General features: G+C 43.3%; 1 protein-coding gene across 1 annotated transcript in view; it reads left to right on the forward strand.

Moving 5' to 3' along the window:
• The window catches only part of LOC109926446 (keratin, type II cytoskeletal 8-like), a 171,291-nt gene that overhangs the window by 155,623 nt on the left and 3,449 nt on the right, over positions 1–12,219 (forward strand). Inside the window, exons 3-7 of the mRNA XM_048618978.1 lie at positions 7,608–7,668; positions 8,605–8,700; positions 9,126–9,290; positions 11,672–11,797; positions 11,946–12,166. Of these exons, the coding sequence (XP_048474935.1) occupies positions 7,608–7,668; positions 8,605–8,700; positions 9,126–9,290; positions 11,672–11,797; positions 11,946–12,166 (669 nt within the window). The remainder of the gene's footprint in view (positions 1–7,607; positions 7,669–8,604; positions 8,701–9,125; positions 9,291–11,671; positions 11,798–11,945; positions 12,167–12,219) is intronic.

Consider the following 12,219-nt stretch of genomic DNA (forward strand, 5'->3'; position numbering starts at 1 on the left):
TTACAAAAAAGTAAATTGGATGTTTCCTTAAAAGTGTTGGGGGGCATGGGTGGGGTTTGGAAATGTCTTTGGGGAAAGAGTAGAGCAGTGGGGACTAATTAGAAAGCTCTTTCAAAGAACCAGCACAGGCACAATTGGTACAATCCTTCTGTTCTGTAAGAGTCTATGATTCTATACAGAAGTATGAAAAATAGGGCTCATCAAGCTGCCTTATCTAGCTGAAGAGTACCTCCACTAAAACTGATGGTTTGTACAATTGACTGAACAGTTGGTTTGCAAGGCAGAGTAGTGCCAACATTTTGGGTTCAATTCCCACACCAGCTGAGTAACTATGATGGATTCTCCTTCTCAACCTCTCCCCTCGCCTGAGCAGTGGTGAGCCTCAGGTTAAGCCACCACCAGTTGTCTCTCTCTAATGAGAGAGCAGCTCTCGGGTCTAGTAGAACCATGGTGACCTTACCTTTAAAAAGTGATGGCATGGCTTCACTGACAGGGTGACATGATGGCTCACAGAGCCAGAGACCCAGTTTCAATTCCAGCCTCTGACAACTGTCTGTGTGGAGGTTGTACATTCTCCTTGTGTTGACGTGGAATTCCTCCCACAGTCCAAAGATGTGCAGGTTAGGTGGATTGGCTATGGGGAACACCGGGTTACAGGGATGGGGTGGGTCTGGGTGGGATGCTCCTTGGAGGGGCAGTGTGGACTCAAGGAGCTGAATGGCCTGCTTCCACACTGTAGGGAGTCTTTAATTCAGTTTCTAAGCAGCTTGGTTGAGGAATTGTCTTTGAGCTGAAGACTTGGTCAGTATTCTTTGAACAGTAAGCTCAAATGACTAGCCTATTCATTTAAAAAAAGGTCCATTATTTCAGAACAACTGTGCAAAAACAGATTAAACCAATCTGAGATCCGCATTTATATTTTAGGTCTGGGAATTGAACGAAGCTGAAGTGGGTCCAGAGAAACTTCAAACAGAATATTGTGAGCATTACAATAGTAATGTTAGTTAGTTTTGTCACATATATCTAGAAAGATACAGGAGCACCATCACAGCTGACAATCTGCTGAGTCCACAAAATATTGAGCTAATGTTTCTGCTAAGCTGTGTGTATAGACAGCAGTGCAACAGCACACAAGGTATCATGCAGCAAAAAAGATAGAAAGGTATACCACATAGGGAAAGGATCGGCTGTACACTCCTGACAGCCCTGGTGGGTGAGGATTGGAATATTCTCTGTTAAAACGGAGTTAAAATCCCAAGGGGAATGCCCACTGGTGTTGTGGACCGCAGTTATGGGTAGTAGGCTCTGGGCAGCCTTGATGAATGGAGACCAGGTATAAGGTTGGGCAGGCTCCTTAGCCTTCTTTGCACCCCACCTAGGAGATGATACTTCAGAAATTAAAAAACCAACAGGAAACTACCTCAGCTACGTTTCGCTAGGAAGTAGCTCAGGAATGTCATGTACAATACTTGAATTAGCACACACTAGAGGGCAGAACACAACAGAAAGGTAGATCTGCCAACAGCATTGTTACCACTGACCCTCAATGTTAGAAAGCTCCCTTCACAGCCTCAAATTCCCAAAGCACCTCACCTGGAAATCCAGTTATAGAATCCCGACAGTGTAGAAGCAACCCATTTTGCCCTTCAGGTCCATATCACCCCTCCGAAGGGCATCCCACACAGACCCACCCTGTAACCCTGCATTTGCCACGGCCAATCAACCTAATGTGAAAATCTTTGGACTGTGGGATAAAACTGGAGAACCTGGAGAATGTGCAAACTCCACACAGACAGCCACCTAAGGGTAGAATTGAGCCCTGGTCCCTGATGCTATGAGGCAGCAGTGCTAACCACTGAGCCACTGTGCCACCAGTGATTCTTGGAGTACTTGGGAGGTGGCAGCTCATTGATCCCACAAACGGCAGTGAGACAACTGACCTGATTTAGTGATTTTTTTGATGAGGAATAAAAATTGACCAGGGCATTGGGAAAGGCAGCAATACATAGGAGAAAATTTATGAAACATTAGAAAACAATTTCCCTTTCTGACTTGACCAAATGACTGGTAAAGTTGCATGTAAACTGCTCTCTACTTTGATCCTTGTACAGTTAATTCCACCAGATACAAGCCTAGGCTTGTTGACACATTTTATATTTCACTTGGTGTGCCATTCCTCTGGACATTTGATAGGATTCTACCATTCTAACCACTTAAAGAAAGAAAGGACATGCATTTATATCCCACCTTTCACGTCTCAAGGATGTGTGCGAATGCTTCATGGAAGTGTAGTCACTATTGTCAAGTAGGGAGATGCAACAATCTGCATAACCAAAATGTTCAATTTGACTATTCACCAGCAAAGCTCTGAAGAGGTAAGTCTCTCTTGATTGTTTAGTCATCTAAGTAGAGTGCCCAGTGTGGACTAAGGCTGTCAGATTCATTGTGCTGAATGAGTTGGTCTCATCAGTCAGGATGCGGACCGTGCTGATATGAAAAGCATGGGTTAGGGAGGGGTGACAAAAAAATCAGTAAAGGTTCTCAACCATGATTTCCATCTCACACCGACTCATAACACCAGAGCAGGACTCACCGGGCTGTGTCTGTGTTGAAATTCTACCTAACATTACAGAACAATGCCCATGTAAAGATAGAGGAAGCATTGAGCTTGGCTGCATCAGTTTTCAGATCAAATAGCCTGCTCATGCTTGCTGCTTAGATTCGCAGGTGAAGCCACTAGACCTCACTTCAGCAGAGTTAGGAAATGAACACTGCATTTTCTTGTTGGTTTTGGCCCAATGTCACACATGCACAGCTTGTAATTTCTTCTTTGTTTTTAAAAGAAATTATGTAATTTCTCTTAGTATTACTTCTTGTGTCAATACACCTCAACAGAGTATTGAGAGCTAGCCAGAAAATAGACTTAATTTGAACAGTTACCTTTTAAAGATAAAGTCGCCATAGTCCTCTTGGACAATAGGGCTGCACTGTAATCAGAGAGAGACAACTGATGGTGGTTTAACCTGAGGGTCAGCACACCTCAGATCAGGGGAGAGGTTGAGAAGGAGAGTTCTTTATGGTAACCTCAGCCAGTGCAGGAACTGAACCCACAACCTATTGGTGTTACTAACCAGCTAACTGAGCTAACTGATCCACATGTGTCAGTATATGCGCCTGTGTCTGTATAGCAAAGTTTAAGCAAATGGCTGCAGCTAATTGACTAGATCACCCTGTCAATGTAAAGGGTAAGTTGTTGGGATCTTGAGGCACAGTGATAGTGTCCCTACCTCTGGACCAGAAAGTTTGGGTTTTACTTGAGAAGAGATATACTAGCACTGGAGGGGGTGCAGAGGAGATTCACTCGGTTGATTCCAGAGTTGAGAGGGTTGGATTATGAGGAGAGACTGTGTAGACTGGGATTATACTCATTGGAATTCAGAAGAATGAGAGGAGATCTTATAGAAACATATAAGATTATGAAGGGAATAGATAAAGTGGAGGCAGGGAGGTTGTTTCCACTGGTAGGTGAAACTAGGACTAGAGGGCATCACCTCAAAATAAAGGGAAGCAGATGTAGGACTGAGGTCAGGAGGAACTTCTTCACCCAAAGGATTGTGAATCTGTGGAATTCCCTGCCCAGTGAAGCGGTTGAAGCTACCTCGCTGAATGTTTTTAAGGCAAGGCTGGATAAATTTTTGAACAGTAAAGGAATTAAGGGTTATGGTGAGTGGGCAGGTAAGTGGAGCTGAGTCTCAAAGATCAGCCATGATCTTATTAAATGGCAGGGCAGGCTCGAGGGGCCAGATGGCCTACTCCTGCTCCTAGTTCTTATGTTCTAAGTTCCACCTGCCCAGGTGGTATGTCATGACCTATCCCAACAGGGGGAGCAGCTGTTACTGAGGGGTGTGGTGTGAGCTATGTTGCTGTTCAGTCAATAAGTTCAATCATAAGGAAAGGGTGCTTTAAGGTTGAATTCACCCATGGACTTGGATTAGAGTTAAGATCTGGGCAACCTTCGGAATGACTTCAAAATTGTTCCCCTCAGTAGGATGTTATGTACAAAGTTGTTTACTTCTGTTAGCCCCAGTTACAGACATAAAGTACATTACTTCTCCCTGGAAGCAGACAGGTTAATGGGTTTTGCATAAAATGTTCTTTGCTATTTTATAGTGATAATCTTCCTAAGGGCAGGTCCTCTGCACTTTTCTCTGCAATTCACCGTTGTAAGAACATATGTTCATATGCTTTCTTGCCTTTTCCTTGTCAGTTGATTGTGCAGCCTCCCATTTGTCAACCTCATGAGCAATATGACTGTGGAAAAGAGCCCACATGAGGTGAGGTGGTTCCCCATCTCCTTCCTCATGTTTGTTGAAATGAAACGAAAGCCTTTGTCCTGAAGGGACACTGACGCTCGAGGTTCTAGCTCTTTCACCGCCACCACTGGAAATTCACTGGTTCTATTGTTGGCCATGTCTTGGAATAATGCCGAGCATAGGACTTTTTTTACCTGGGCCTGAAGCGACTTGTAACGAGAAAAGGGATGACATAGCCAAGGTCTCAAACGACCCTGTTACTTTACTGCACTTTAAACATTCCCATCTAAACTAATTGAAGCCTGAATTCTAACTGTTAGTGAGACAGCACTGGCCTGAAAATGTTGTCCAAACACTTACTGCCAAACTTACGCTGGCCCTCTGACTGGCGCTTTCATCGGTAGGGAAATGCCAGTGTGTTTCAAGCGGGAGGCCATTTGCGATAGGCAAGTCAGTGTCAGGCTCTGATTGTAATTTCTGAGGTGGAAATGGACAGAGCAGATATGCCACGAGCTTTGTCCATTGGTACCAGGTATACAGGGGTCTAACCTATGGGCCTTAAAGGGAGAAGGAAGTAACCAAAAGCTCTGTCAAAAAATGTGATTTAACCAAAATCTCAAAGGAAGAGAGTGAGAGTTCTCTATGAGAATGAGTGAAAACAAGCTTAAAGTTTAACTTAACTTAAAGGTAGGAGTTTTTTTACAATTGGTTTCTCTCCTGCCCTGAAGACACTGACTTAGGTTGAGAAATTGTTTCATGGGCATAACCGAGTCTAAGCAACAAGTGTCAGCAATCTAACTGTGACGCATTGTTACCTCCTCATCATATTCAAGACTCTTCCTGTACTCAATGGGTGTTTGTGCACATTCGCTTCCGGGCAGGAGCAGTAATTGATTGGGAGGGGGAAAATTCTGTGTCACCAGACGGGGAGATAAGATAAGTCAGCAGGCACAATGGGGGTTGTTTGGAATGGTGCTTCATGCCAGTATGATTTCTGCCATAGTTAACTGATTTGGCACAGACCATTGGTATGAAGGTAGGAGCTGGTCCACATGACTGATGACCTAATTCTTATCTCGATGGCTTCATTGTGTTAGGGTGAATGAAAGAAGTTGCATGAAGCCCCTTTAGAATCCTAGAACTGGTAGACTGCTTTACTTTTAGAGACAAACGCTGCCACTAATCGGTACACAGCAGGCTCTCATACAGACCATGAGATGTGTGATCAGTTTGCTAATAATGTTTGGGTGATAAACATTGGTCAGGACTCTGGGGAGAGCCCTCCTGCGGTTCTCCAGTTAGTGCAATGGGCTATTTTGCATCCACCTGAGATATCAGACACAGCCTCGGGTCTGAAATCTCATCTGAAAGCCAACACCTCTGACTGTGCAGCACTCCCTTGGTGCTGCACTGGAGTGTCAACCTGGAGCTGAAGTCTCTGGCGTGGATCTTGAGCCCACTGTCTTCTGCCTCAAGGGTAAGCTGCAGCTGATACACCACCAAACATGTCTCGAAGCCACATGCAAGGTTCAGTATACCTCAGGCATGGATTAGTTGACCCCATTCACATTGAACTGAACAACAGCGTTAAGACTGTGCACAAAGGAATTTTATGTGAGCGTGTTAAACCTTACATGGCCATAAGAATTCAAAAGTCCCAAGGTGCACAAACAAGCACCAAAATGTTTACATAATAAAGCACCACTGAACTGATGTTGTAATTGATGACTCATGGTTTGGAGCCCAGTATCACTTGGCAACTGCTATTGCGCGGCCATATATATAACTCCTAGCACTTCAGCATGCCACCTCAGAGAAGTTAACTTTTTTGAACCTCATAAGTCCCAAAATCTAAAGGGTGGTTCCAAAGACCAAGTGACTCGGAGCTGCCAATATTCATTCATTATTAACTAGCCCTGATAAATGCTTTTCGAAAGACATAGACCTGTGGGACTTCTGACTGATGAAATAGTATTTGCTTTTGTCCAGACAGGCAGTACAGGGTGAAGGATCACAGGCTGCAGAAGCTCAGTTGATATTCCGGAAGAAGATCGGTAGATTTTTAGACTCTGAGGGATTGAAGGGATAAAGGGAGAGAGTGGGGAAAATGGACTTCAGGTCAAAGGTCGGCCGTGATCTTTTTGAACGGTGGAGCAGGCTCAAGGGGCCAAATAGAAACTGTTCCATACGGAATAAATTTTAATTGCAATTACACAAGAACAGAAAGCTTCAAGCCTTCTCATCTGAAGCTGCTGCCCTTAATGGGACAAAAGTGGAAAAGAACTAGAGTTCCTCTGGTGCATTACCCAAGTGGATATGTGAGTTCAGACAGTGAATGCAGGTTGGCTACTGAACTGCAAGTGGGCATCACTTTGACGCTTTTTGTCCAGCAGTGATCAGGGGCAGGGCCTGTGAACTACTCTTTTATTTCCCTTCTTCCCTTGCCCTGAGATGGTGAGGGCAATGGCTGACCCTCCAGAGTCTACTCTAGGGGAGATTATACAATTTAGCAGAAATCTGGGATTGAATCATGGGATCTTTCTGGTCAGTATAGCTCACTTCCTCACCAATGTCGCTATCAGGGAACTGGCATTCCAAGTTTAAAAACAATTTTTTTGACCGTTGTGAACCAGCAGAGTGTGAAAGGTTCAAAGTTAAACAACTTACAAGAGTTTATATTTACATAATGTCTTAAACCTAATATAATATTTTAAGATGCTTCGAAGGATTCTCATAAAACTAAATGTGACACTGAGCCAAATAAGGAGATCTGAGGTCAGATGACCAAAAGCAGTAAATTTTAAGGCATGTCTTACAGGAGAAAGAATTGCAGAGCTGGGGGCCTAGGTAATTGAAGGCACAACCATCAATGGTGAAGCAATTAAAATTGAGAGCCAGCTCAAGAGGCCAGAATTAGAAAATTTTTGAGAGGATTATGGAGCTGGAGGAGATTACAGAGATGGGAAAGGGGCAAGGCCATGGATGGACTTAAAAACAAAAATGATAATTTTTAAATTAAGACTGGAGGCCAGTGTAGGTCCGGGGTGATAGGTGAATGGGACTTGGGGCATTTACAATTTTCAGCATTCATATTCATTTACTCAACTTTGTTCCCAGTAGCATTGTATTTTAAGAAAAAGTGTGGAGTCCATGTATGCTGTGCTGTTCCTGCAGAGCACAGAGGGCCAAATGGTCACCTGTACTATGACCATTCTATGGCTCGACAGTTAGTAATTCTGGAGACAGCTCATCGCATCAGCCATTGATGATAATGTTTTTCTCTCTCTTCTCAAGGTATGAAGATGAAATCAACTTGCGTACAGAAAGGGAGAATGAATTTGTAATGATCAAGAAGGTGGGTTCAAGCTAAATGCCATTATGAGCCAACTCTGCAAAGATGACTCCCTTCCCTCCCGTGAAATATGACTGTAGGATGTCTGCTGACACTTAGGACAGATTTTCAGGGAGGGAGGGTATATTATTAGCAGCCAGGCAGATAACTTGGGGTGAGAAACTTTTATACTGGATCCCCATCCATTTCTAAGGTTGACAGATTTTCCTGGTTTCGCCTATGCCCGTGCCACAAATGCCCCTCACATACGGGTGAAGAGGGGTGTTTAAATAAGGTGACAATAATGATGTGGCATCAGAGTTCATTGCCCCTTCATAAGTGTAGGATATAGCTTGTACCTCATTGTAACAGATTTATCCAGCTCTGTTCGGAGTTGAGAACTGTGATAATGGCTTCAACAGGCACAGCAGACACTTTAATGGAGAGAGAGAGAGATGGAGATTTCCAGTTTGAGTCAAGGCCTCTGCTGTATGAACAGTGGAGAGTTTATTTGGTCCGTTAACAGGCATTGGAGACCCTGTTGCCATTTTCCTTATTGTCCGCCTTGTCTCATCCCCACCACCAGCCCAGGGTCAACCTCCCAGTTAACAGTTGACAATATTGCTGGAAATCTGCATCTGAATTGAGAAGATGCCAGAACATTGACTGAGGTCAAGGCTGAACCTGTTGGATGAACACACATCCTGACTTGCCACACCTACACCACTGAAGAAGATCCAGACACACATATGAAGAACAGCCACTGACTATGTCTGGCCATAATGAAACTGGTCTTCAATTAGGGCAAACATCTTCGAGATAAGAGGGGTGATAATTGGAGGATGGGAACGAAGAGTAATTAAGACCATTCAAAATATTCTCCAACTTGCTCCACCCACCTTAATTCAATATGTAACTCAAGTTTTTTTGAGCTTGTCTCTTTTTTTTAATGTCTCGCAGGATGTCGATGAAAGCTATCTCAACAAGGTGGAACTGGAGGCTAAGCTTGAGAGCCTTACGGATGAAATAAATTTCCTGAAGGATATATTCGAAGAGGTAAAGAAAAATTTCTGTTGTAGAACGGCATGGATATGGCTCAGACTGATGCCAACAGTGCAGGGTTTGATCCCCATTCCAGCTGGGGTGAATTCAGGATCTGAATCCACAACCCTCACCGTGGTGCTTCGGTAAGAGAATTCAAGAAAAAGTTCAGAAACCCAGAAGGAGATTAGGCTGTGTTAATTGCTCCTGCGCAACATAGAGCTTTTGCTGCCATTTCTCGAGTTGTTATCAAACTAACACTCCAGCAAAAGTGACCTTTATAACCATATTTTCCAATTAGCCCTGTTGACACAACTTTCACATGGTGTACAATACAAGTATGATCTGTCTTTCTGTTTTCATTGAAACAAGAGTTGTAACTGTTAATTGGGACACAGGCATTGTTAAACTCAAGTACATCTGCTTGTTTTCCTGCCCAGGAGCTCCATGAGCTGCAGGCCCAAATCAAGAACACTGCTGTTACTCTGGAGGTTGACACTAGCCGTAAATTGGACCTCTCCAGCATCCTCAATGATGTCCGGTCTCAATATGAAGGAATGGTTGTTAAGATGCGCCAAGACACTGTGGCCACATGGGAAAACAAGGTAATGCGTAGCATGCTCTGTTAAAGAGTAGATATGTCCAGTTTTAAGATAGCAGGCACTAGCACTAAGTGAATAGCCTTCTACGATACTGTGATTAATAAGGAGAAAGAGACGAAACTACTCTTTGCAGCTTGCGCAGATATAAATATTGAACTCTAACGAGAAGTATCTTGATGGATAATATCGGGAGAGTCTCCTGCAGATACATTTGTGCTTTTTGTTACTGTCTCCTGGGGGACTTCCAACCAAGTGCCCCAGCCTATTCAATCTTTGCTAATGTTTTCAGTTTATGATGATTCTAATTATATTAGAAACACAAATAGATATTACTATAATAAACAAGCAGGGTACTGACCGTACTCAACCAATTTTGCCTTGCAAAACAGTGCCCATCATCAGATGTGGTTTTGCAATTGCACAGCATTTGCTGGAAAATCTCAAGTGCTTGAAGAATTACGCTGACAACCAATTGTTCACTAATGTCCTTTAGGGAAGGAAACTGCCGTCCTTACCTAGTCTGGCCTACAGGTGACTCCAGACCCCCAGCAATGTGGTTGACTCTTAACTGCCATCTGGGCAATTAGGGATGGGCAATAAATGCTGCCTGGTCAGCGATGCCCTCATCTCGTGCATGAATAAAGGAAAAAATTTGGATTGTCAGTCGGGCTCATGGAGTCGCCCACTAGTGTGTACTAGAAGCTACACATATTAATACACAAAGCCCTGTTCTTTGCAGACAGAAAGAACGTGTATGTATACTGTGCTTGCTTTGACTCAACAGAATAGGTGATGGCCATTCACAGGCTCATTCCTCAGGGCAAATCCATGACTAATTAGATTCAGCATGCCTGGTTTAAAATGTTAAACACACTGTGGCTGTTAACTGTCAATCAGTATTAATGGGTGCATTCTCCATGGCAATATCTCTATCAATCAGAGTTCACTTGCCAATGAATCACACTCTCCCCTCATTCAGTATAAATGCTGCTTTTCCCCTGAGATTGATATTCTTGCAAATTGTCCTGATGAGTGTAAAGCGAAAAGCTTCAACAAAATGTGTCCTTTTTTTGATCAGCAATAGAGTCATACAGCAGGGAAACAGACCCTTTGGTCCAACCAGTCCATGCCAACTATAATCCCGAACTAAATCAGTCCCACCTGCCTGCTCCTGGCCCATATCCCTCCAAACCTTTCCTATTCACGTATCTATCCAAATGTCTTTTAAACATTGTAATTGTACCCACATCCTTCACTTCCTCAGGAAGTTCATTCCACACACGAACCACCCTCTGTGTAAAAACTTTGCCCCTCATGTCTTTTTTAAATCTCTCTCCTCTCACCTTAAAAATGTGCCCCCTAGTCTTGAAATCCCCCATCCTAGGGAAAAGACAACTATCATTAACTCTACCTATATCCCTCATTATTTTATAAACTTCCATGAAGTCCTTAGTTTAACTGGGTGACCAGAAGTGTACACAGTACTCCAGGAGATGCCTCACCAATGTCCTGTGCAACCTCAACATAGCCTCAACTCCTATACTCAAAGGACTGAGCACTGAATGCAAGCGTGCTAAACGCCTTTTTAACCATCCTGTCTATATATGGTGCAAACTTCAAAGAATTATGTACCTGAACCTCTAGGTCCCTCTGTTCCACAACACTACACAAGACCCTACCATTAATTGTATAAGCCCTACCCTTGTTTGTTGTACCAAAACATAATACCTTGCATTTATCCAGATTGAACTCCATCTGCCTGGAGACATTAAGGACTGTTGATTTTTCAGCCCATTGACCCATTTGATCAAGATCCCTTTGTAATCTTAGAAAACCTTCTCCACTGCTGACTAACTTTCAGTTTGTAAATTACCTCCTACACCCAGATCTCTGTGCTTTCTTCCATTTTATTCTCCTCCGACATTCCAAAAGCAAAGCTTTTTGAGTTCCCTCACCACCTTGTTTATGTTTTTTTTTCGAATGAACCTGATGGCACCCTGCTGTATAGTCCATGGCCATTCCCTTGTGTTTCTCAATAAAGAAAGTAACTAAGATAATCACTAGGATGAATGTAAAGGAAAAACACAATTCAAAGCACCACAGATAATGCAGATCCATCATAACTTACAAAGAACAAAATATGTTGATGTTTAGATGCAGACCCTCCATCACAACTGTCAGCTCATTGACTACCTTTAGATATTTTCCTAATCAATTAGAGATGTTATTATACACCTCTGGAGCAGGCGAGACTTGAACCCAGCTCTTCTGTCTAGCAGTAGGGACACTAGCATTGTACCACTTACTGACCAGCTTTATTGAAAATTTGGTTTGGACACCTTTAAAGAATAACTATCAATGTTAATAATAATTCTCCATTTTAGTTCAGCGATATGAAGAAGAATTCTGGAAAGTATGCAGATGAGCTCCGTGTAATGAAGACTGAGGTTTCAGACATGCAAAGACAAATTGGGCGGCTTAATTCTGAAATCCAAGCTCTGAACAAACAAGTAAGATCGCTTTGCAGAGAATCGAAATTCCTATGTCCGTTGCTTTTTGGTTTGACGTAAATGTTACCCTACGTGCAGTGTATCCTATCTATCTACTTTAAGTTGCGGTCTGGCTCACTTCCCACTGACAGTTTCCCATATGTTACAGAAAGAGCAGCTGGAGGCAGCCATCGCTGAAGCAGAGGAACGTGGGGAGCTGGCACTTGCAGAAGCTAAAAAAAGGATGATTGAATTGCAAGAAGCCATAGAGAAGGCTAACAAGGAAATGATCAGCCAGGTACGAGAGTACCAGGATCTGATGAACACTAAGCTTGCCCTGGACATCGAAATTGCCACTTACAAAAAACTGCTGGAAGGCGAAGAGAGCAGGTTAGTGCATTGAGTACCTCTTTATCTGGGATAGTAGGAACTGCAGATGCTGG

This window comes from Rhincodon typus, chromosome 41 (genome assembly GCF_021869965.1).
Source record: "Rhincodon typus isolate 14 chromosome 41, sRhiTyp1.1, whole genome shotgun sequence".
In the NCBI taxonomy this organism is placed as follows: domain Eukaryota; kingdom Metazoa; phylum Chordata; class Chondrichthyes; order Orectolobiformes; family Rhincodontidae; genus Rhincodon; species Rhincodon typus.